This window comes from Chenopodium quinoa, unplaced genomic scaffold (assembly GCF_001683475.1).
Source record: "Chenopodium quinoa cultivar QQ74 unplaced genomic scaffold, ASM168347v1, whole genome shotgun sequence".
NCBI classification, from domain to species: domain Eukaryota; kingdom Viridiplantae; phylum Streptophyta; class Magnoliopsida; order Caryophyllales; family Amaranthaceae; genus Chenopodium; species Chenopodium quinoa.
In genome coordinates, this window is record NW_018742904.1 from 680,542 (window position 1) to 707,367 (window position 26,826).

General features: G+C 33.1%; 2 protein-coding genes and 1 long non-coding RNA gene across 3 annotated transcripts; 1 reads left to right on the forward strand and 2 right to left on the reverse strand.

The window, feature by feature from the left end:
- Positions 1–1,807: 1,807 nt before the first annotated feature.
- Positions 1,808–2,335, reverse strand: LOC110727396. Its single transcript, XM_021906957.1, has one exon. It carries the CDS (start codon positions 2,333–2,335, stop codon positions 1,808–1,810), a length of 528 nt encoding a protein of 175 aa, XP_021762649.1.
- Positions 2,336–5,044: 2,709 nt separating this feature from the next.
- Positions 5,045–6,312, forward strand: LOC110727315. Its single transcript, XR_002512517.1, has 2 exons — positions 5,045–5,799; positions 5,908–6,312. It is a non-coding gene; the product is annotated as an uncharacterized LOC110727315 (long non-coding RNA).
- A 691-nt stretch (positions 6,313–7,003) lies between these two features.
- Positions 7,004–25,916, reverse strand: LOC110727313 (glutathione reductase, chloroplastic). The gene is made up of 16 exons (XM_021906876.1): positions 25,624–25,916; positions 25,286–25,350; positions 24,279–24,348; positions 23,745–23,816; positions 22,510–22,713; positions 20,210–20,283; positions 19,977–20,060; positions 17,412–17,499; positions 17,152–17,233; positions 14,749–14,822; positions 13,928–14,035; positions 13,742–13,806; positions 11,961–12,074; positions 10,147–10,246; positions 9,018–9,071; positions 7,004–7,432 (listed from the first exon to the last, which is right to left on the reverse strand). Exons 1-16 carry the CDS (start codon positions 25,768–25,770, stop codon positions 7,337–7,339), a joined length of 1,497 nt encoding a protein of 498 aa, XP_021762568.1. The 5' UTR covers positions 25,771–25,916; the 3' UTR covers positions 7,004–7,336.
- Positions 25,917–26,826: the final 910 nt, after the last annotated feature.

Here is a 26,826-nt window from a genome sequence, read left to right on the forward strand (position 1 = left end):
CTTGGTTTAGAATCTTTTGAACCAAGTGGTCTCCCACGCTTTCTGCGTGCTTGGGATTCATTCTCAATGGCCTTATTATCAGTTGGGATTTCAATACGTGCAGGGGCATTTTCTACTGGTATATGTGATTTTGTCACCTTCTTTGTGTCTACAAATGCATCAGGCAATTGATTTGCAACACTTTGTAAATGAACAATTTTCTTGACTTCTTGTTCACACATATTTGTTCGTGGGTCTAACATCAACAGTTGTGTTGCATTCCAAATAAGTTCTATTTCTTTCTTGCGTGGGTCCACTTTCTCTCCCCCTAAGGCTGGGAATACTGCTTCATTAAAGTGACAACCGGCAAATCTAGCCGTAAAAAAGTCACCAGTCAATGGTTCAAGATATTTAATTATAGAGGGGGATTCAAACCCAACATAAATTCCCAGCCTTCTTTGTGGACTCATTTTTGTTCGTTGGGGTGGAGCAATGGGAACATATGCAGCACAACCAAAGATTTTTAGATGTGAGATACTTGGTTCTCGACCACAAACAAGTTGTAGTGGTGAGAATTTATGATAAGCTATAGGTCTCAATCTAATTAGTGTTGCTGCATGTATTATAGCATGTCCCCAAGCAGATGATGGCAATTTTGACCTCATTAATAATGGTCTCGCAATCAATTGCAATCTCTTAATTAGTGATTCAGCTAGACCATTTTGTGTGTGAACATGAGCTACTGGGTGTTCAATATCAATTCCGATTGACATACAATAATCATTAAATGTTTGGGATGTAAATTCCCCAGCATTGTCGAGTCTTATTTTCTTTATTGTATGATCTGGGAATTGTGCTCTTAATTTGATAATTTGGGCAAGTAATTTTGCAAAGGCAACATTTCTGCTTGAAAGCAGACTTACATGTGACCATCGTGTAGAAGCATCAATTAAAACCATGAAATATCGAAATGGTCCACATGCTGGATTAATTGGCCTGCAAATATCTCCCTGAATTCTTTCCAAGAATTTTGGAGACTCAATAGCAATTTTGTTCATAGATGGTCTTATTATTAATTTGCTAAGTGAACATGCAGAGCATGTCAATTCATCCGATCGAGAAATTTTGACATTTCTTATTGAATGTCCAATTGAATTCACTATTATTCTTTGCATCATCCCAGTTGCTGGATGTCCCAACCGATCATGCCATAAAATAATCAAATGTTTGTCATCTAACTTCTGGTTAGATACCATATTGATTTCCACAGGTCGTATGTTTATATGATATAATCCCGAAGAATATGCTGGCAATTTCTCATAAATGTGTTTCTTGCCAGATTTTCCTGCCGTGAGGCATAAATACTCCTTTTGACCTGTTGTCATTGTTTCTAAATGATAGCCATTTTGGCGTACATCTTTAAAGCTTATGAGATTTCTTCGAGATTTACTCGAGTATAAAGCATTATTGATCGTTAATTTTGTTCCATTTGGAAGCATTATACAAGCCTTTCCAGATCCTTCAATTAATTTTGCTGACCCGGAAATAGTATTTACATTTGCCTGAAACAACTTTAGTTGTGAAAAATATTTCCTATCCTTTAAGATAGTGTGTGTTGTTCCACTGTCCAAAAGACATTGATATTCGGAACCAACTTCAGGCATATCCATGTCTTCATAAAATAAATATGAAATTAGTTTAGAATAATATCATACAAACTTTTATTGATGATAGAAATTAAAAATACATGACTAGACGTTTTTAAAATACAGTACACAGCAGACAATATATTAAAACATAGTGTATGTTACATTAGCAGATAGATTATTTAAGCATTGTTATTTTCTCTGAAGATGAAATCATTTCCAATTTCAGCATTGTGCATGAAAAAATCTGACACATCAAGGGTAGGGCAAGGAGCATTTTCTTCATTAACATAATTTGCTTCTGCATTTTTCTCTTTGCCTTTTACAGAATCTTGGTAAAGGTCTACTAAATGTTTGGCCGTACGACAAGTACGTCCCCAATGCCCTGTCATGCCACATCTGTAACATGTGTCTTTTCCTTTTGAAAGAGTTTGTTTGTGGCTTCCAGATGACTGTCCCTTCTGCTTTTCAAAAATTTTGAAATTACTGTTTCTTTGAAAATTATTTCTACCACGTCCTCGGCCTCGTCCGCGATAATTTCCACGGCCATTGTAATTTCCACGTCCACCTCTTCGTGTAGCATTTGCCTCGGGTGGATAAAAAATTGTTGCATTTGCCTCATGATGAGTGGCCAAAGACCCAGTTGGTCTAAGATTATGATTTTTCAACAAAAGATCACTATTTTGTTCCGCAACAAGCAATACACTCATTAATTCATTAAACTTTTTAAAACCTCTTTGCGATATTGTTCTTGCAACAGTATGTTGCTTGCATGAAAGGTAGTGAGTGTTTTTTCAATCATCTGTTCATCGGTGACTGGATGATCACAATATCTCAATATAGATACTATCTCATGCATGGTTGAATTGTAATCAATTACGGATTTGAAATCCTGGAACCGTAATTTGTCTAGTCAAATAATGCCTTAGGAAGGAGCACCCTTTTGTGGTGTCCAAATCTTTCATTAAGGCAATCCCATAATTCTTTGGGATTTTCAACCATCATGTATTCAGTTTTAAGGCCTTCATGTAAATGATGGCTTAGTAACACTAAGGCTTTTGCTTTTTCTTGTTCAGTAACAGGTTTTTCAACCGTCATGGCAGAAGTGGTAGTATCAGTTGTTTGACTAGAGGGACTTTTATTATCTTTAACAGTGTGCTCCAACCCTTGAGCTTTTAAATTCATCATGGCATCCACTTTCCATTCCAAAAATTTCTTTCCAGATAAATCTAGGATGCTACATTGTCTTTTCATAAGATCTCCCATTTTAACTATAACAAATCATGTGATGATTAGTTTATAATAATAAATCATATGTACAACACATATGTTTAATTCTTCCACATTTATAGTTTGTTAATGAAACACGTGATAATTAAATTTATTTAACAATAATAAACCATAAATAATATAATTCTTTTCTCTCCCTTGGTTTATTATTGTGAGTAATTATATAATTAGGCAAAAATAAATCATAGTAGTCGCATAAATGGCAAAATGATGACAACAACAACAACAACAACAACAACAGTAGTAATTATAATTATAATAATAATGGTAATATTATACAATGTTGATTAACAACAAAACAACATAATAAAACAAAAAAAAACATGCTTTTAATCTACTAAACCGACAAAATAAACAAACTTCACTTGTACATCATGACAAAAATTAATATTGCTACTAACATAACTACAAGCGCCATAATTAAAAGAAGATATTGTTTTATCTTCCTTAAATCTTCCTCAAAGGTGAAGATGTGGGTATTTTGGGTGTTTTGGTTGCCGTCGGGGAACATATTGGAGAGGGAGGGGTGAAAAAAATTTTGGGTGATTTTTGGATAAAGAAAAAAAATGGGAGAAGATAAGGGGTTTGTGGTGAAAATCGGGGGAAAATCTACCTTTTATAGAGGTAGGTTTATCTGTTACTGTTTTGTACAATTGTAAAAATATCATGTAATAGTTTAATGTACTGGAAAAATTATGATCCAAATATAAATATTTATATTTGTAAAAGGTTATCACACTGGGAATGCAAGCCATAGTGGTCCGAGAGCCCTATTATCTACAAAAGGTCATGGGTTCGAAACTGAAAGAAACACAAAAGTACGTAAAAGAAAGAAAAATAATAAATATAAATTTGTCAAATTTGTCAATTTAGTTAATAATATGTATGCAAAGTTACTACTAAGCAATTATAATAACTAAAATTAAATTTTACATAAAAGGTGAGTATGTAATATCAATCATGCATGATAAAAAAAACAAGATATCAACATGAATAAAACAAGTGAGGATAGTAATGAAATTCATAAGTAAGAGAATACTTTTCACCGATGATTTGCCCCCTTTTTTTTTGTGATATATAATACAGTAAATGTTTGAGTTTCTGGTATAGAGGATCCCAAAATATGGGCAACTATAGAGCATACTCCTCAAAACATTTAGAAATAGATAGTATTTATTTGTTATAATTTTAAGAAGTAGGTATAAATATACCTGACTATGAATTGGTGCTGATAATGTGTTAAAAGATTTTTCCACTGACAAAGATAGTTATCAATGAAGGTAGAGTAAAGAAGAAGAGAAAGAGTATGGGTGGAAATGAAGGTAGAGTAAAGAAGAAGAGAAAGAGTATGGGTGAAATGTAGTCATCTTTACTACTATTTCATGCTCTATTCATAGTAAGTTTTTACAATAGAATATTAGGCATTATTGTACCTACTAGTATAGGATTGATAGCTATAATTGATCTAAATACATGTGAACATTCACATTTACATATTTCTCAATAGAAAATGATTTTTCTTCATCTTTTTATTTTCCTTTGTTTGTTTTGATAAAAGATGAAAAACAACTTTTATAAATGTGGAAAATTGCACTTTAGAAAAGAAAAACTTTTTCCTTTGGAAAAAAAAAAGGAATATGCCACATTTTCCTTTTCAATCATCACTTCTCCTTTTACTCTCCTACCAGCCTTTCCTTTTATTACTTCATTTTTCCTATTCTCCTTAAGTTTTCCTCTAATCAAACTAACAAAGGAAAATATTCTTTAAAATCAAGTTTTCTATTGAAAATTGTTTTCCTTGAAAATAATTTTCCATGACATTTGTTTTCCTTCAAACAAACGAAGCAGAATAATGTACGAGTTTGCTATCATTTACCACTTTGCCATGTTGAGTAACTGTGGCAAGTCTGTTTGTTTCATATGCAATTTTTCCTTTGTTTTAATCACAAACAAACTCAATAGATTATTTCCCTAGTTTAATCCGTTGTCAAAATTTATCGCTTTTAGTATTGGAAGATACTATTTATCATAGATAGAGAATGAAAGACCTACTTTCATGGTTCCTTGTAGTTATGTTTGTATTTCAGCCATTTTCGGTTTGTGGATGTCCTATTATCGTTGTGGTATCTATCGACCTAATAGCTAGTGTCCTTTTCCGCTATCTCAGCTTCCTTACAAAGCTGGACTCTATTAGGTTCCTTAAGTACCAAAAACCAGAAAAACAAAAAATAAAAAGAGGGAAAAATACATACTAGGAGATTGAAGGAGACCACCAAGGATAATAGGGCATAAAAGAAGCAAGACAATGTGAACAAATTACCTTGCTCACAAAGAGTCATTAAAAGTGAATTTACATCGAGCAACGATCTCATCGCTAACCTAAATTGAGAATTTATCGAAATTAACCTCAAATACTGACCACCAACCGAAAAACCCTCCTTCCAAACATACCTTCTCCCCTCATCCAAAAGAGCAACATACCAAATCCAATAACAAAGAATACCAGATCCTTAGCAGTTGACATACATCACCTCCAAAACCCAAACACTATGCTTTGGATGAGGTTAGGATTTCCATCCTCAACACTATTGTCAACTAGGCCTGGTTATTGGGTAGGATTACCCAATGGCAAAAGGGTCGGACCTAATACTAAAGGGTTTTGACCCTTTAATTTTTTAGTGGACAGGGCTTTTATAGGGTTTCCAATTATAGCCCAATAATTTAAGAATTAAAATAAAAGCCCAATAATAATGGTTAAGGGTCAGCCACTCAGCCCTCACTTCCATTTTCTCTCTCTTCTCCTTTGTTCTTCCGCCCACCTTTCTCTCTCCTCCATTGAAGCGCACTCAGAGTTCTCCATTGAAGCCGCTTCTCTGCTTCTCAGGTATCATCATTTTCTCTCTCTTAATTTGTTCTTCAATTTTGATTCATGTTTTCGTTTTATTAATGTTTGATCGTCTTCATTCATCGGTGAATTCCGATGGTTTCGGAGGTGGTGGTTGGAATAATTGGGATGATTGGTCTTCTTCGTTTCCCGATGATCCGACTTTTGATTTCGTTTATGAGGTTTTGTGTTGGATGGTTTTCTCAAATTGCTTACATTTTGCGTTCAAAAAGCTTGTTCGTTTGATTACTAAGGAAAGAGAGAAGGTTCCGTTGAGAATGGAAGTTTGCTGATAATTTACCGGTACTTTTATTCGTTCTGATGTATATAATTGTACATATTATGGTTGAATTCTCGAACATATTATTGGTTAAATTGTACATATGGTATGGAGTAGTTCTAATTTGATCGATAATTTGCCGAAATCTTTGTTCCTTAGGTAGTTGTGAATTGATTCTTAATTTACCGAAATTATTGTTTCTTAAATTGCTATTTATCGATTGATAATTTGCCGAATTCATTGTTCATTACATAGTTTCAAATTGATTCTTAACTTGCCGAAATTATTGTTTCTTAAATTGCTGTTTATTGTGAGAGTGAAAGATTAAGGAAAGGAAAGAAGGAAGTTTCTGGGGAGATATTGATATTTGATAATGAATGAAGAACTGTAATTGACACAAATTTGAAGTCAGTGGGTATAAAACAAACAGAAAGAGAGTGAAATCTGCAGATACAATCATGAGCAGCTAAATGGAAGTATGTGGGTAAAGGCCCATTAATGGCCTGTTTCACTTTTACCTCGACCCTGACCCGTCCTTAACCCGCATCAACCCTAACCCAACCCTGACCCACTAAATATTCATCATGACCCGCGACTGACCCGCCCCGCTAATGACCTGCACTGACCCGCCCAATAACCACCCCTACTGCCAACTCAAAAACATTTTAGAACAAAGGTAGTATATACATCTTAATTGCAAGTAATAGATACAAATACCAGCGAAATTCTAACGAATAAAACACTCATGTGACTAAACTACTCCCCATAAAGCCATAACACAGTCAAAACGTCTTCTGTTTATTTTATACCTTAATGCACAACGAAAGGAACAATAAAAAGAGAAGTCTTCATATTTCACAATAGATGCATATTTTTATTTTTGTGCTAGTTCTCTACAAGCATGCAAACATAGTAGTTTACTAATTTAAGAAGCATAAAGACAATACTATAAACAGTAAGTACAGAAACTTCATACAATAAAGTGTTAGTTTAACAAAAAAATACATAATAGTATATACAAGCCCCCTTTTGTTTATTGGGCAGTTTTATCCATAGAAGTTCAATGATCTATGACTACTATGAACTCAGGTAGCAATCCTGTGCAATTGCAAATTTCCCAAGATGACAAATTGTCCAAGCACCATCGGTAAATCCCTAGATTGGATAAAAATTAACGAGCCAAAAAGGGTTTGCAAAGCTTGACCTACAGGGCGTCTCTGTATATAATATACAGCTTGTGTATAATAAAAATCACCTTCAAAGATTAGTCTTGGGCTTGCCAGCACCAGGGACACGCCGTGAAGCTTCCCTCATTGTCACAAATTCTTCTGCTGCAGAAGGATGTATTCCCACCTGAAACAAAACATTGACATAATTTAACAGGATAATTCGGGATAGGACAGAAGGATTCATAGCCCAGAGGATTCACACCTGGAACTGAAGCACATCTTTCAAAAAAAAAATTTAATAAAAAAATATAACATCAAAACTGAACAAAACAATAGTAAAACTACAACAAGAGGACAAGGTGTCCTCAGATTGAGTAAAACTGTCAGCCCAATTACTTTATACGTCTCCGGTAGAGTAATTTGAAAGCCCCAGCTGCCGTAGCCCGTGAAGAAGAATTTTTTTTTTTTTTTTTTCATCCATAATAGATTAAGTGGGACAGCAAAACCACTAAAACTACAGCCAATCCACTCCAACCAAAAAAAAAAACAAAAAATAGCCATCATAGCGAATCTGCAACCACTCCTGTACACTCAAAGGTTTGACCAAAGACCCAACTGCAGAGTCTTTTCCAAAGATAGCAAACCATATCACTGTGAAGAAAGATAGGAGCAAGACTCATTATTAGCCCGGCAAAGCAAGCAAATATAAAGCTGCCGCTTCTGGAGCATACCAGTTGTATTAAGCCTTCTCAAAGCTTTGTCCACACAAAAGCTTTTTTAACTTCTAAATGAGATTCACTAACATAAAAACAGGATATACAGGGTAGAGACTCCAAGAATATATGAAAAAACCCCGAAGAATCTCCTATCCGCAATCTTAAATCCTCCACATCCTTCACCCACCTACCTGGGCTACCCCTCTCTTTGGCCCTTCATCTACTAAGCCATACCAACCTCCCTCCCTCCCCCCACCTTTCATCTACTCCACTGCCACCACCTTCTTTAAACCAATTCATCAATTAAATCCAACAACAATGCAATGGGGCTTTAATCCATAATAACAGAAGATCTACAAGGTATAAAAATGGAAGAAAAAACCCAGAAGTCATTGGCGATGATGGGAGTGGTCAGCAGCAAGGGAGGAATGAGAAGAGGAGTGAGGTAGATCAAGAAATGGCGAGAGAATGTCGTCGATGAGGGATGGTGCTGGATGTGAGAGGGGAGACTAAGAGAGAAAGTTGGATGTTGCATGGTGGTAGCCATTATGGGGGAAGATAGGAGAGGGAGGGAGGGTTAGAGAGAAGAAAAGGATCTGCTATTAGGTGGAGAGGGAAGAAAAAACGAGGGTAAAGTTGTCATTTACCACATAAAATTTACCCAAAATAGAAATGTGTCAGCTAAAAAAACTTCCCAAAAAAGGAATATGTGCAGTATCAGTTTTCTGCTTTTCATTGGGGATTGTTTATTTTCCGATTGAAACGTTTGGATCCATGGTTCCTGCCTCCACTGAAGTTAAAAATTGAGTATCCTAGAAAACAGAGCCATAGTTTGAGATGGACTATTGGAAACCGAACAATTAGCTAAGAAAAGGAGAAGAATGAATTGCGCACAGCACTTGAGTGACTAGGACAAAGGGCATTTTCTATATTCCAGAAGTTGGCTACAGTATTCAGAAGTTAGCAGGACATCAACATGCAACTGTGCACAAAATACACAGATTTCTTTCAGCAGTCAACTCTGACACTAGATAGAAGAGAATGAAGTCTTACCGTACTATCAAATTGTGCCTTTGTTGCTCCACATTTCAGTGCTATAGCAATTCCCTGTACAAAAATATGTGAACAGATCAGCAATGCATATTCATGAGAATAATATTACTTTTATGGTTTGATGAGTATTGAAGTGACAATCATACCAAATAGTTACAGGAAAACACTGCATATATGTTCAGAAAAACAGAAATGATACACGGACAGAGATTCTTTCTTTTCCATTTTTTTCGAACATTACACACATTAGCAAACACAACGCCTGACAACATAGAAGTAAAAACCCATGATTTAAAAATTGAATCATTCCACATTTCTAGTACAATTTATGACCATTTAAACATCAATATATAGTCACAATGTCACAGGCATGATTCAAAGCTTCTCCTCATAAGGCATGCATCCACACTTTCCATAGCTAAAGTTATAATGGAATGATTTTGTCTATAAAATTCCACCTCATAAGTAAGATAGCATTCTACATGATGGTATTATTATCATTTCTTGTTCAGTTGTCATGGCATGATTGTTTCATTTAGCATACTCGGTAAATGATACAGCCTGACATTAACCTCACAAATAAAAAACTAAAAATAAAAGAGTGAGGGAGAGGGAGAGAGAGAGAGAAAAAAAGCCATTAATATAGTCAAAGTAACCCTCATCAAGGAACTAAACTCAGGCTGTCTGTCACAGCCTGAGTTTAAAAGGTAACAGGTTTCTGAGTTTCTGCTCCAAAACATTGTTACATAACACTGACATATAAATATTCTCCTCTCTTACTTTAAAAACATATGCTCCAAAATAATCATACTCCACATAATCCTTACTAGTTGAATGATAATGTTTCTTCTGTTACGCATTTTTTTTTTTTTTTTGTCAGAATAGCCCCTCCCAAAGTCCCAAGTAAAGATAGTGGAGAAGACCCGTATATGGGATGGATAAAATGCATAAATTGCAGCACAAAAACAGCATAAACACACCAAATAAGTTAGGAGAATTTAGTGGGGGTTTTTATGATGGGCTAATTAATGTATATTACACCAAATAAAATGGAGAACTTATGCAAAAGGGGGCTTGGTGAACAAAACTGCACACAAGTTTGTGTACACAGCATACAGAATATATGTACCTGCATTATTTCAGGTGCATCTGGGCCACACATTGATGCTCCAAGCACTTTATCTGTCTCAGCATCAACAACAAGTTTCATAATAGTCTTTTCTTGACGCCTGTAATCAGAGAATATAGAAAGATTAGACAATTTATATTAATACATACTTCATTTTTTTAAAAATCCGCACAAGATTTAAGAAAAAGTGTAAACAGTGGGGAATGCCAAAATTGCCCATGTGATACAAACTAATGAGAGTGAAAAGGTGGGGTTAACAATGGATGTTAACAAATATTTGTAAGGGTAGTTAGGGAATTTGGTGTGTGAACAAAAGTAAAAAAAGAATGAAGCATACCAAATAAAGAAATAATGCAATTAATATACAACTTCCCAAAAAAGCAAATGGCGCAATAAAAAAAAGAACGGAGTATATCACAAAGCTGTAATAGTCACATAGGTACTCCTTCCTTTTCTTTTAGCTCTTCCTGGTAGCTATTTTACAGTTTTAAATTTTTAATATTAACTATGCATTCACAAGCTTATGAAAAATTAGTATCTTGAAATAAATATACATTGAACTGATTTAATAAATTCACAAAACATTATATTATTTATCATACATTGCCAGCATTGGTAAAAATTTATGCCATTTATGGCCAATATATGGCCTAGTGCTTCAGAACAATTCATTCAAGAACAAATAGGAATGGAGCGAGTATATTGCAACATAAATGAAAGACCATCAGCTTTTCTATAACTAATACTAAAATAACAATCGCTTATATTATCCCTTTCTCCAAATTGTACACATGTCAACTTCTCCTTTAACTTTTTTTCTCTTCCAATTTTTTTTTTTTTTTAAAAAGCAAAATATTGACTACCAAGTAATTTTATATAGTACACTATCTTAAGGTACATATAGCTTATCTTAAGGAAAGCAAATACGAGTATTAACCATGTATATATGTGATTACTCCGTCTAATTACAAAATCCACTAAATTTTGTTATAGACATGAATTTTCTTTTATTTATATTATTTTAATTTTTGTATTTGGTTTATGTTTATACATACAAAGATTTGACATATTTTGAGTGATAGTATAGCTTGAAAATGTACACAATTATAAATTCTTTTTATTATATTTGTGCATCGCACGGGAGCTTATCTAGAACATAATATTATAATGCCATCCATGAAACAGAGTGCGTGCAAAAAAAATAGAATAACTAAACTAATCAACCTATCGACTTTGTAAAACACATTTCAAAAGCTATTGCCAACTTGCAAATTCACCTTTTGACGGGTTATATACATTGACATGATTATCATGGCAACAAAAGGTTGTCCAGTTAAAAAAAGAAAAAAGTACCCTCATTAATCAGTGTCTATGCTTAAACTAGTAGTAGAGGAAATGCGTAAAAATGGATAGTGTTTAAACGGATCCCTTCTCCTTTCAATGCTTGATTATAATTCAAGATCTTAGGACTTCTTTGCTTCTACACATACTTTGATATTTGTTCTTATTTTTTAGCATGTATTTATCAGATTCTTACATACCAGGCTGAAGAGGTAATAATACAAGTTAGAAAATTATCAGGCTAAACAAACAGATGCAAAACAACATTTCATCTTTTTCCATTTTCAACCGGTGTAAGAAAGAAAAACACTCACTGTATAACAGGACATGGATGCCACCTAAATTATAATTTCAAACAATCGAATACCATTGTATGAAAGCATGAGAAGAGCAGGGGTCACACAACTTTAGATATAATGGTCAGACATTAAATTAAGAGCCTTAGGCCAGTGAGAGAATGAAAAGAGACGTACTGAGAAATAGTGTTTTTCATTGGGTTGAATGATGATGTGAAGACCAAAATATCACCATTGGCTTGCTCTATAGCTTGTTCTTCACTAAGACCCACCACAGCTAGAGGAGGAATGCTGCATAACAATCCAAATGAGTAATCAGACTATGCACTTATCAAAGGAAAATAAAGGAGGCATACTCAACCACAATAATGAACAGTATAAGAACGAGCATGTAGAAAACCATGGAAGTATTTTCTTCCCAACTACAATCATCTCATTCATGAGTCTCTTCCTTCCCTTCTGTAAAGAGGCAAAAGCAGATTTTTTAATTGAGTAGCTCCATAATTGTTTTCAAAAGACTGTCTCATAAGTAACCAAAGCCAGCACATCTACCTAAAATACTTTATCAGTTCATTTAGTCACAAAACACATAGAATGCCTAAGCATGATGACCTTAAAAGAGATTCTTTCACTAATTCTACCAATTCTCACATGTATGATATATCATCCACATGCCATAGCAGAGGCTGATAAAACCTATCCTTATACCCACATTCCAAAACAAAGGATTCCAAGCATGAGCAACCAACTTAAAGCAAGAAAAAGGGGTAGCTTGTCTCAGAATTCCATAGAAAAAGGTATACAAACATGGGGCAAAATCACTTCTTTTAATAGAAGATTATCTTTAGTATAAATCTAAACTCTAGCCAAAGCTAATACTCACGAAAGCTTTAACCTTCTCAGCGACCTAAGGACCTTAGCTTTAAATAGATAAGGCTACTAAGAAAATATTCTATGAGAGCCCTTTTGCAAATGATATAGATTAGTTGTACAAGTGATAAATACCATACATATGCACCCATATTCTAATACATAAAGGGAATCACTATTTAAAAATTTCTGTAAGCAAATAATTCATGCGTTCTAAATTTAACTGTGAACACCTAACTGGAGGGTCATGTAAAGTGGAAAAAAATTATTACTGTTTATGCTTTTCATGTGTGCATATCTTGAATGATTCGATGCCTCTATGTGAAAAGAGATTCAAAAAAATATGCCTTCATCCAAAGCTCCTCACTAAATATGATTCAAACACCATTATAAGTTTGAAAGCTATACTAGACTTATCAGAGCATCCACAAATTACTAACCATAAAACATTGACTGCTATTTTCTCTTACAAATTTATGCCCTTTCCTGCCCAATTATATGAATATAAGTCACTTTTGTACCAACATAGCCCCATAGGTTAGGTCAAATGTAAATGTTAACAGATAGCCAAAGACAATGTAGTGAATTCACAAGTTGAATAAATATTTTTTTTTTTTTATTTTGCCCAGCTACTATCATGTCACATTACGAAACTCTGATCATGTCACCTTACGAGTAACATCAATATTGATATAATTGTTTTTTTATTTTTTTTTTATTTTGGGGGGGGGGGGGTGGGCATTGAGATAAAAAGATACTAGGTGTGATATTGGAAACATTGGTATATCCGTCACTTGTCTCATTATGGAAGTTTTGTTGTGAAACATTAGTTGCTCTTCTATGAGCAATACAATGAAGTAAAATATGCAATAGAAGAATTCCATATGTTCTATACAAAAAATCAAATTATAAAAGTTGCTTAATGAATAGGCATAGAAAGGTTGCTGCAGAAATAAAAGGAACATATACCTTGGAGTAATATATGAAAAATTTGACAACATAGTTAGTATGAAAGTATTATTGAAGACACAAGTTGCCCCACTGAAGTACACAAAATTCTACAGCTCGCAGAATTGAAAAAATGATACCTGAACACAGCGCATGCTATATAATTGTAGTCTGGTTTGATATTTTGGCCCCCAAAAACAGTTTTCTGAAACCAGGAAACAGCTAATCAATACTTAAATTTGGAGAATACAATTTTTCAATTACTCAGGGAGAACTACAGCCAATTGAAAGCATATACTACTGATAAACAAAAAGAAGAACCATACAGCGAAACAAGTTCCTTCCATCAAAGCCACAGGAGTAAGGTTCATGCGATTGGTAACATCGCCAATTGCCCATATGGTTGGTACACTTGTTCTTGAATACTCGTCAACCTAAAAAATGAGAAACATTATTCAATAATATGAATGTCATAGAAAATTCATGGACAAATATGTCACCCTTGCCAGTAACACATTCATTTAAATAAATCAATTGGAACATCTGTAAAAATTTTAATAGCATGATTGGTTTCGCCTGCTATCATCATGGTTGAGGCCACATAAACAGCTTAAGGTATTATCTTCCCCTAGTAAAAGTTTCACGTTTTTATGAGACTTGTGTATAGCCTAAATTAAATGTTAGCATATAAGTGATACTTGATGTTTCTTAATTTGCATATAAATTGCTTCATGACAGCTTGAGGGCATGATATATTGCCATAAGACATTTCATACATGGGCGACACCATTTGGAGTCTTTCTAATATAATACTAAAAATAATTTAGGTACAAATTCTTCCCCATATGAGCCATACTCTCCTTGATGTGACAAAGGTCTTAATAGAAGTAGCATTAGCAGCAGGAGCACCAGCAACATATATATTATCAGAAGACAAGACCCACACTGCAATTCTTGTTGATATTATTAGAAGACAAGATCCACACTGTGATTCTAGCTGAATTGTACAAAAGTAGAACAGCAAGACATTGTTTGTTAAGGTCACAAGTTCAAACCACCCTTGTTATTTCATAACACGATCAGTAAACAATAAGCTAGCATATATAGAGCTTGTTAAGGTCAGAAGCAAGTATAAGCAAAGAAATACCTTAACAGCTCCTGTTTGGTCAAGCTCTACACCTACAGCTTCCAGATTCAGCCTTTTTGTGTTTGGAGAACGGCCTGTGCAACAAAACACGATACAATTAATGTATGTCATCATTAACTGGTCAGAATGGTGACACGGAACCTATCTAGCAGCATTGATATGATCAAAGGATATAGGTCTTTACAGAAGTATCATGCACTTGTGTGAAAACAAAATAAAGTCCTCATCCTTAAAAAAAATACTGAAGCATACCATGAATTTCATAACCGTTATCTAATAAGAACCAACAACAAGAGAATCAAAAAGACCGGTTTCCTTTCATTTTATTTCAGTTCAACCTAACTTAAATACTACTGATGAGGAAACGCCATTTAAACTTTGTTCAAAGTGAAAAAAAACAGATACTACAAGACATTTAAATTCCTGCAGAACCTCCTCAATCCACACCTTTCAACCCCATTGATGCTACCCATAACTGATGCATGAGCTACTGCATTTCCGACCCTCCTAGCAAACGAGAAACTACATGAAACAGGCTACGGCTAGATTTAGGATGACCACACTGGCAGTACCAAAAACTAAACTCTCACATTTCCTAGCTCAAGCTCTCTGACAATCTTTAACAATATTTCTATATCGTCACAACCCAAAACCCAATTTCCCTTGCTTTGTAAACGGCATGTCTCACGGCTAAGACCTCAGAAGCATCACAATTGCCATAAGAGCATTTGACCACAACATCTCCTTTTCCCTTCAAAAGCCCACAAAACAGACTTGTACAAATTCAAAACAGTACGCTGGATAGCCCAATACAATCTATGCACAGCAAAAAGCAAGCCATCTCACAATGAAGGAAGACATGTGAGCACATCTCACTATGGTATTATGTGCAAATTAATTTTTCTAAAATAATCCTTGAGTTTAAAGAGACTAAGCTGAATTTTGACAAATTTAATTTCACTTATCGTAGCTCGTTTATGCTAAACTCGACTAATTGTTACTAAAATTGATCCCTTTTTTGAAAGTTGAGAGAACATAGCCAAAGAGAAAAATCCCAATCCAAATATCATGCATGTTATACTGGGTATTAATTCCAAGATCATTCGGCATTGTCATCTACTACTTGGACTTCACTCCATATTGCTTCACTTTTTTCTAGTTCCATAACAGCCACCCCTCACTAACCTCAACCTACCACTAACTTGGACTCAGAATTTTACCCCTAAAACCTACAACCACTTCAACGTAACCATGGATGAACCACCACCAACCCTTCATTCCTTCTGCCACACTTACAACCAACACATCACTCATCATGATCATCACCAAAAAGTGATAGCAAAGGGAAAGTCTCTAGCACCAATAACATGAAGATGCTCGCATTCTTTAAGTATTATTCTATGAGACAGATACAGTAATTCAACAAAAGTTATTTAGGGTTTGGTTCAATATTAAAACTATTGGTTCACAGAAAATTAGATAAAGTTTCAAGTAATCAAGACATGGGCAGTAAATAAAGCACTATATTGCAAGAGAACATGAAATAATGATACAACGTCAAAATTTAGCTCCTAGCAATATACTTCCTCCGTTACTTTAATATTGCAACATGAAGGGTAACTATGCATCCCAAAGCTCAATCTAAACTTCTAATATCTTTAACTAGATAACAGGTAAATTCTTTGTGAGAATATATATCGAGATGAATCTTACAAGACCCACTTGACTATATTTTTCCAAATGTATAATCATAACAAGACTAAAGAAAAATGTGTGAAAACTGACAAAAAAAGTAAATGTTGCCAATTTTTGAATAACGAAAGAAATATAATAATAGAAAGAACCGCCTACTATCACTATACAACATTAGAAACTATGCATGTGAAAATTGGAGTATAAACGAATTATTTTTCACCAACTTAACATCATTCAAAACATTCCTATTTCACATACTACCTCTTTTTACTATTAGTTGATACATATAGTTTTTGATAGTATTTACATAATCTACTTTGAATATCTTATGAAATTAATAATAAAGGAAAAACAAAGCCATGTGGAATCCTGTTTAGATTTATCTCAATGGTATTTTATCAATATCAATTTTTTATATTTTTTTTGCTTATTGATAATCAAATATATTGGTTAGAGATATAAATTAGGCTAAAGAAACATGGCAACTAATTTTTTTTTTTTAAGAAAATAAATAAATAAAATTAAAAAAAAAAATAAAAAACAGAGGAAATATGAAACAGTAACATAATTACTAAGGTCTAATTACGGTATTTGGCCTAGACATTTACTACAATCACATCAAAAATTTCATAGATATTCAGGCAATTCAGCTTGCTTTGGATTTAAATATGTTTCAATCACATCTGTAAAAGGGTACAAAAAACTTACCAGTAGCAAAGAGCACAACATCAGCTTCAATTTCTTCACCATGATCAGTACGAGCCATTACACCTCTATCAGTTTTCACCAGCTGCACAGCCCAAAAAATTAAATTAATAAGATTAAGAAAATATTGGAGCTTCTTTGTCAGACTGGCTAGAATATTTATCATATATCACATAATTAGTTGAGAAGATGTGTTGTAATAAGTTACATTCTGAAAGAGAAATGAACATAGAACTATAAACTACTTAAAAGCATATAACAACCTCTGTCAGAGTTGTCCTTGGATGCACTTGAACTCCCCTACCTTCCAGATTTCTAGCAACAGCAGCCCTCATTTCATCATCAAAGCCTCTGCAATTCCATTAAAACAGAAGACTACCATATTCAAGAAAGTTTATATTGTAAAATAAGTCTAAAAGAAACAGCAAAATAAGAGTTTTTAATCTTTTGACATAACCCCAATCCTCAGATGCCTTGAAAGGACCACTTTTTATGAGTGGTTACTAAATATTAGAGTAAAATAAGACTGTTCAGTATTATAGTTAATTTAATATGAACATTCTTGCTATCAAAAAGAGACCCCTGCCATACATGTATTTTGGATCCGCCACTGTCACAGTTACCTTTGTCCCCTTACTTCCCTCTTTCCCCATGAATCATTTTCCCTCTTTATGACTATCCCTACAAAATCAATTTCAGACGAGAAGCCCTAACATCTCTCTTTTTGTACCAAAAGTTGATCTCCTTTCCCCTTTTATTTTTAAAGCAAGCATCAACAACAGTCCACAGATACCAAAGCGCTAAGGACAAAAGGAGAGAGATTGCCAGCAACAGTGTGACATTCCCTGGAAAAATCTTTTGCTCTAGTGACATCAATCACATCATTTGTTTTATTTAAAAAAAAAAAAAAAAAAAAAAAAAAAAACAAAACAAAACAAAAAAAACTTCATAAGATTGGAATGTAAATATATACTTTAATTTGGTAAAGGGTGTTTCTAGCAAACCTTGTTTGTCCTTCCCATTATTTCTAAGCATTCGGTTTCCGACATTGTGCGCTAACATGGACTCGGAAAACTGCTGAGCATACCTGTGTCGACAGGACATGACCTTGTCACGGGTATGGAATCCGGGTCAGACCCGACCAATTACCCTTGGACACGGCTACTTCAAATCTTTAATTATTGAAACCCTAGATCTACAAATTGGCATATCTATACTACTATTTTAAAACCAGATGTTTAAAGGACACTTGTCCTCTTCTGGCTTTTCTAATTATTAATTTTTTTATTTTTTTGTTCCAACTAAAGCGTAAATATTAAAAAACAAAAAAAAAAAAAAAAAAAAAAACCCTCTTCTTTAATCCAAACGTTTCCAATCACTTCAAAAATACAATGATCAATTTTCATTTAGGTCACTTGGTTCCTCTAAATTTCATTATACTTTGTACTATTTTTCAATTACACAAATTCAATAGTTTATCTTCCCTCTCTCTCATTTTGTTACTCTGTCTCTATCTTCCCTCTCTCTGCTATTCCTCTCTTTCACCCTAAATCTATAATTTATCTATATAAACTTCAAGAACAATAGTTACATTGATTTTAAAGGAGCAATCAAAGGTAAATTTTCTCAATCTTATTTACAGATCATTTCTTTTTTCTAATTTCTTTCCAAAATTCAATTTTGACTTTTTTCGTTTTTTTATAAGAATATATTTCATTAAATTTATGTAGTATTTTATTTTACTAATAAAATGAAAATTATATTTAGCACGTATTAATTTTTAAAAAAAAAAAAAAAAAAATCTAAGAACATTCCAAATACACAATTGTACAATTCTTAAATTAACAAAATATATTAGCCAAAAATTAACCCGTGAATCCCGCGGGCTAAACACTAATTAATTAATGAAAAACAAATGTAATATATTGGGGATGTCGTAAGCCCTTGTGAAGCGACTGTAGGAAGGTGTTTGATTCACAACCGGTGGTCAAAAAATGATCGAAGACAATGCCAATGGCTGGAAACAAACAATAAAAAAACTATTTTGGCAAAGAGAGAGGTAAAGCATGTGGTAGTATTTTTTTTTTTTTTTGGTCGGTTCCCCCTTTTGGCTAATCTAGATTCGGGGCTCGAGTGGTTAGGTTTCAGTCCCTTCCCAATTGTTGTTGCGGGGGATCAAACACACAGTCCTCTCTACCAAGTGCCACCCCAATCTACCAAAAGCCAATTTGTAGCATGTGGTAGGAAGTAAAAGTAAAAAATTGAGAAGATCAAAAAAGCATTCTCCTTGTGAATGTTATCACGTGGGTCAGCGGGTGTGCAAACTTCTTTACCCCTCTTATTACTTTTACTAAAAATTAAACAACTAAATTTTTATTTATTTTTTTTAACTGAAACCAAAAAAAAAAAAAAATATATATATATATATATATATATATATATATATATATTTCTAAAAAAAATTTCTAAAGGACTAATTATTTATTTTCAGGTTTTTTAGCAAAATAATTTTAAGAAACAGAATAAAAAAATAAAAAAATAAAAATTATTTCATACATATTATTTGCCGTGTCCCCGTACCCGTGTCCAAATCTTGGACAAAGTCCCCGTTTCCTAAAAAATTGAGTTTCGAAGTACCAAGTATCCGATCTTTCTATCCGAGTCCATGTAACAAAAAGGCTTTCATACAAAATTGTCTCCTTTTTACATTGGTAAGACTCGATAATATCTATTCAAAGAGGGAATTGTTTAGCGTTACCACCAGACATGTCATCCTCAAAGTATAAAACCTAAAGTGAAGTAATCTTTTCAATTTAAATTTCAAGTACCTCAAGGGAAGTTCCTTTCTGAAGCAAAGATCTACATTGGCACCCATCCCACGCCATATAGATGCAAATTCAACAGATATGTACCTATAGCAAATATTCAGAACATAAAACTATATTAAGACAATGTATTACACATACAAGAAAATATACCATCAAGAAACAAGAGGAGATCACAGCACCTCTGTAGTCTGTACCTTCTATCAAACACTAAATTATTAAGCAAATTTACTTACCCTCCTCCGAGTATAACAACGCGCTTGGGGAATTCCTCCAAACTTAAAGCCTCGTCAGAAGTTATTGCCAATTCCTAGGAGATCAAAATAAATCATGTAAACAGCAGATTATATAGCTTTCAAAATTAGCATATTAACAATTAAAAAATAAAAAATAATAAAAAATAAAATAAAATAAAATAAAAAAATAAAATAAAAATAAAAAAACAATATTTATTCAAGTTAAGACTACCATGATAATTTTCATTCAAGTTTGTACTATCATGATAAATAACCTGTTATCCTTACTTGAACTACTCCCTTTGTTGTCTTTTGATGTACCCATTTGCAATTTCACATATTTCAATGCTCTTCTTTAATCATCAATATCATTAATTCCGTATTATCAAAAAGTTTACAAAGTTACCTTTTGGAAACTATATTTCAAGACGGTTTAAAAAGGAAAATGTCACCAATGTACAATTCCGTAACTAGTACTCTATAATTTAATATTTTGAGCACCGATCCAAAGGCAGATTTGTAGCACTAAAGGGAGGGACATTAAGTTATTCCAGACGAAAGAAAAAAGATAAACCCGAAAAATAAATGAGTTGGATAATACTTTTACTGTACATTATCACAAGTAAAAATTTTACAAGTAGTTTTCTTGTGGTAAAATTGATAAGCATAATGAAAAGTTAATCACATACTTAAAAAATGTCTTGGCCAAAAAACTTGAATGGAATTTGCCAAAAATGTTAGTAATAAATCATTCCCTCTCAATCGATTCATCTCCTTTTACTCTTCAAATTTTCAGTCCCTCTGCGTAATTTTACATTTTTACTTTCTATTAGTCAATCAATTTCTTTTTCATTTTCTTTTATTTTACACATCTATACTATATATTAAAAGGCGTTCCTAATCAAGGATACACGCCACGTGTCACCCCTCACCAAGAAGATGCCACGTCATACAAATAAAAATATACACGGTACATGTCAATTAAAAAATGTTTATGTCAAGAATTGAACTTGGGTCCTTTCGAAAATAAAAAAGCCATGCCACCCTTTTTGCTACCTAATACTTTTGTATAATTATTCTTCTTAAAAATAGTTGATATAGATCATGTTTTTTTTTTTTTTTTTTTTTTTTTTTACAAATTATTTTCTTCAACTAAATCTTCTATAATAAAAGTATAAAGATTATTATCATACATGAAAACTATAATCTAAGAATATTTAACGTATAGACCCGGGGCATCGCCCGGGCTAAACACTAGTGTAGTTTTGAAAGATGTAACCTCTATTATTCCTTCACCTCATAATAATCAACCACACCTCAAGATAAAAATTTATGACAAGGATCAAATGGAGCAAAGAACCAGCCTTTAAGGTCACAGTTCCTTACCAATTTGAGAGGCTGAACTCTTGAAGTTCTAAAATCAAGTTTTATGGGCCATGGAAATAAAAAGCTAGCTTAAAGTGAAGCTAGCAGCCCTTCCATCTAGGTGCATGGGCTCCCAGTGGAAGTTAATAGTTACCACAGCTACATAATATTTGCACCCTAGTGAAAGCCATAAAATTACCAACTGTTAATGAAATGAAGTTGGGTTGGTCATACTTGGTTTGAGAACAAAAAACCCACAATTTATAACTAGGATTTGCTTTGTGACACTCTTCCAAGTTCAATATAGAGTTTTACCCAGTTAGCATCATTACCAAGTTTCATTTTAAATACAAAAACCTTGCTAAATATTACATAGCTTTTATTTAACATTAAAGAGGACCAAGTCACCAAAGAGCACTTGAATATCGTACTTCCACACTAAGAATCATATCAGTTATATGTTTCTTAACACCAAATTATGATAGATAAGAAAGTATCTTCAGCACAAATTAATCAAAATGAACATATTTTGTTACTCCTATTATCCTCATATTAACACCATCCTTAATCTTCCTCCTCCGTAAATAGCAGTACAGCATGAATGCATACAGGTCATACAATGAAAAGAACAGAACTTGCCACTTAGGCCGTATTTAGCTAATATTAGTTAGCACTAACAAAGTAACAAGTTGCCCTAAAAAAAAAAAAAAAAAAAAAAAAAAACAAAGTAACAAGTTAATCAACAATGAATAATCAGTATATTTTGTGTTCATGCAATTAATATAGTTAGTTCATCCCCAACTACTGAACATTCAACAATAGAAAAGATAGAGACAAATTTGGTTAAAAAGATGAGATAAAATTTATCATAAGCAAATCAATGGTAGATCCTAACAAAGATACAAAATTCAAAATAACAAAAGAAAGTGGAGAACCTGCCCAGGAATATTAGGACGTTGCGCCCGGCTACCAGTTGCAATCAATATATGTTTTGCAGAGTATGACAACTTTGTGCCATCTATTTGTGTCACTTGGACTTCATTAGGACCAACTATCCTGCCCTCACCTTCGTATAGTTTCACCCCAGCATTAGACAGCAGTCGTTTGTAAATGTTATTGAGCCTGATAATCTCATCTGTCTGCATCGTACAAAAGAGTGCAACTTAAATAAGAAGCAAAGAATATATTATATGTATGCAAATGCATGTAAGATTCTAATGCATCGGAGAGGATTAACAACCAAACAGAAACCTAAGGCCTAGACAAATCATGGCCAATTTTTTTAAGATGGAAAACGTCGAAGAAAAACAAACCTAATATACCTCAGCCCTTAATAGAGTCATGTTTTTAATTTTCCATATAAGAAAAAAGGATTGTGTTTTTCATATTGAACACAACCTATTCTATGTAAACTGCAGCCATACATTGTGAAGTCCATGTAAAATCCATTAATATCCCACGAAGAATGCTTTTAAAATTGGCATACCAAAACAAAACAAAAAAAAAAAACAGTATGCCTGTTTATTAGTCTCGCCACCAGATCTCAATATATGAGGGTCATTTAGAACTAGGATAGAATGAGAATAAAGCAAACGGCTATTATTTCAAGACGAAAATTCCATCCTTACAAGTTACAACCTTACCATATCTTCCATATTCTCTTAATATATTCTACTTTCAAAATTTTATTACAATAGCCATTCAATAACTACTTCAGGGTTAAAAGAAAGGTAGATTATAAAAACAACAGTCTAATGAAAAACCCTTCTATGGAAACAGACTTTCTCGAGACAGCAACAAGTAACATGGACAAACAATTTAAAGTTAAAAGATATGAGCATTACATTGGCAAAGAGAAAAAAGAAGAGAGATATTCTAGATAGTGACCTCCTGATGGTGGAATTCTTTTTTCGATTTTCCATGACGACCCTATGTTCTTATCTAACACAATTTTGTGACCTTATACAGCATAATTTGCTAAGATTCTATAAAATAATTAATATTTTTTGGGAGATTCTAGATTGTAATCTCTGGTTTTGCAAAATTCATGATGGTGGAATTTTTATTTTATTTGATAAAAAAAAAATCTCTTCATCGATAGCAAGAATTGAATGTGGTATATAGTGTTGCCAACAAAGTTCAGTCAACAAAGACTTCAAAACCTACTCACCTTCTTCTGCAACAATTTTTTCCAGTTGAAGTCGATCTTCTCATTCAACTCCCAACCAAAGCTTTTTGCATCCTACAAAACCAAAATTACAACAATGAATATATCAATATATATATATACAAAAGCTTGCAAGGCTATACAATTCCGATATCCAAAGTAAGGCATCACTGGCCACAAGATACTATGGACACTAACAAAAAGAATCTGCAAGATGTTAAATCATTTAAATCCAGAAAAAAGTTAAGGGGTGAAAAAACCTTGAGGTGGAGAATAAGCCACTAAATCTATGCACTAAAGAATATCACAATATTCAAGGGGGCATATGTAGCCTTATATGTACCATCTCTTGCAAGTTGCAACCACAAAATAATTGATGGTGCATCTGATACATTAATATTTTAAATGCACAAAAAACCTAAATAAACATCTAGATATATTTCTAAAACCCCTTAAAAAACCACCATGTACTGTAACATGTATCAGCAATTTCCAAAATTACAAACTACTCAGCAATACTGGTTGAGACAAACTCACCTCAAGTTCACCTCCAAAAGCACCTCCATACACCAATATTTTTTTGGGAACACAACCACGAATTACACATCTGAAGACAACAAAAGATACAAGAAATAAAACCCCTAATTAGATTCAGAAAGAAAATAATTGCAATAACAGCAATATTAACAATGGCAACAAGTCAACTTCAGCAATAATCAAATCATTTAGTATCCATCTCAGTACTCTAGTTAACTCTAACATGTGTACAAGGTCTATCAAAATAAATACTCTGTATGATATAGCCCCAAACAGGCAAGGCTACAAGTAGCAAATAAATAAAATAAATAAACAATATTTAAGGGGTCAAGCATTTGGAAACTCTAATCATAATAGAAATAAGGCCTACTAAGATGATTTGTCCCCTAATGAATAAGCATAAGGTAAGAGACTAAGATACTCAACAAGGCAGATTGAGACACAAATTTGCAATAAAATGCAACTTTGGAATATTGGACAAAATAATAACCAAGTCCGTGACATCTTTCTTGTCGATAACAACCTAGAACAAGAGAAAGTTGAAAAGGCTTTCATTGGAAAGAGTCTTACAGACCTAGGGGCAACTCACTAAAGTTGCCATCCTAATATTCATAGCCTTGCACTCAATATCTCAAACTATGCCATATAAACACCAAAGCGAATGGAGATCATCCAAGCAACAATTCATCAGTCCTTCCATTACAAGAAAACAATTAAAAATTTTGATTCGTAATGTGTAAACATATTTTCAATACTCAAGTAACTAGCTTCTATCAAATCCATCCTTTCATTAGTACTTACAAATATCACAATACAAACAAAATGATACGAGTAATAATCAAACAAGCATTTCCAATTCAAAACACCAAAACTAATACAATTTTAACAAATAAGATCACAGTTGCACCAAATCAAAAGCTAATCAAAAAGCAACAATAATTTAAATCATATCAGGCATCACAAAATTGTAAATGAAATTACATGAAAAAGGTTAAATAAAAACTCACGTTCCACCAACTCCTCCAATAACCTCCGAACTTATTGGATGAAATGGAAGCTCGCAAATTCCAACCTTAAAACATCAATCACTCAATAAATCAATCGATAATCAACAAATACTCAATCATAAAAGCAATAATAAAAAAAAATATATATAAAAAAAAAATCAAAATCTAATAATACTTCAATCCTTTATGATAATCAGTCTGAAATAAAATTAACATGAGCAGTAATTTATAACCTTAACACCAAAATTACCAGAAAATTAATCACAAAAAAAAATGGAAAATCCAATAATAATTCAATCATTTATGATAATCAATCTGAAATGAAATTAATATGTAACCTTAGCACCAAAATTTGCAGAAAATCGAGCAGCACGAACACCTCCGCTTCCGGCACCGATAACGAACAAATCGAAATCGTAATGAGCTTCGTCTTCGACATTAGACTGGTTTTCTTCTCCACCAATAAGCATTTTTCTGCCCGCCATTGTTGATTTCTTCACGAGTATGGAAAATGAATAGGAAAATGAAGGTGAAATTGAAGATTTTTTAGGAGAAGAGAGAAAGGAAAAGTGAGGGGGCTGCTATTAATAGCGAGTGCAACAATTGAATAGAGCAATTATTAAAGTTCCATTCAGAATCAGATGCGGTGTTTGATTTTGGTTCTTGAAAACTTAAAAAATAAGGGCCTGTTTGCTCTAACTTATTTTTGCTGAATTGAAATTATTTTTATTGAACATAAATTATTTTTGTTGAACTGAATTAATTTTTACTGAATTGTTATATTTCTTTTTTAAGTTTACTGATTTTTACTGAACTGAAATTATTTTTTAAGGTGAAATGAACAGGGCCTAATGGAAAAAACTATTTTTATAATAATCACAACAATTGAAATTATTTAGGTAATGATATATGTAGCCCTTAACGCATTAAATATACATCCTTAAATGGAATTAAGTTGGGAATTTATGATAAAATCACGCACGAATTGGTGTAATTAATGCTAATTTATTCTTTATATTTTCTTTTTTAGCTTCTTATACATAGCCGTAAGGGCTGTGTTTACTATTTAGGGTGATCAGAGAAAATATTATAGTTACTTCCTACGGTATGTGTTTTTTAAGTATTATATTGGCTGTGTTTATTAAGTGTTATACGGTACTTCGTACTTTTTTTTGGCAAAAAATTTACTCGTACATACCTTTCCTAATTTGGTACTCCCTCCGTCCCCTTTTGTTTGTCACTTTTGTCATTTTGGGTGCCCCTAAATGTTTGTCACATTTCATATTTTCATAATTATTAAAATACATAAAAAGACTTTTATACCCTCATTATTTTTGTCCTTATTAAGTCCTCTTTCTATTTTACTCTAACATCAATAATCGTAAATAACTATATACTAAAAGACACACCAGCAATGACACGTGTCATTTTCTAATGTGTAAAAAAAACACTATTTAGGAAACAAATCTTATATATAAATAGAAGATAAAAAGATTTAATATATCCTTCCACTATATATATTGATACCATAAGCTAAAGTT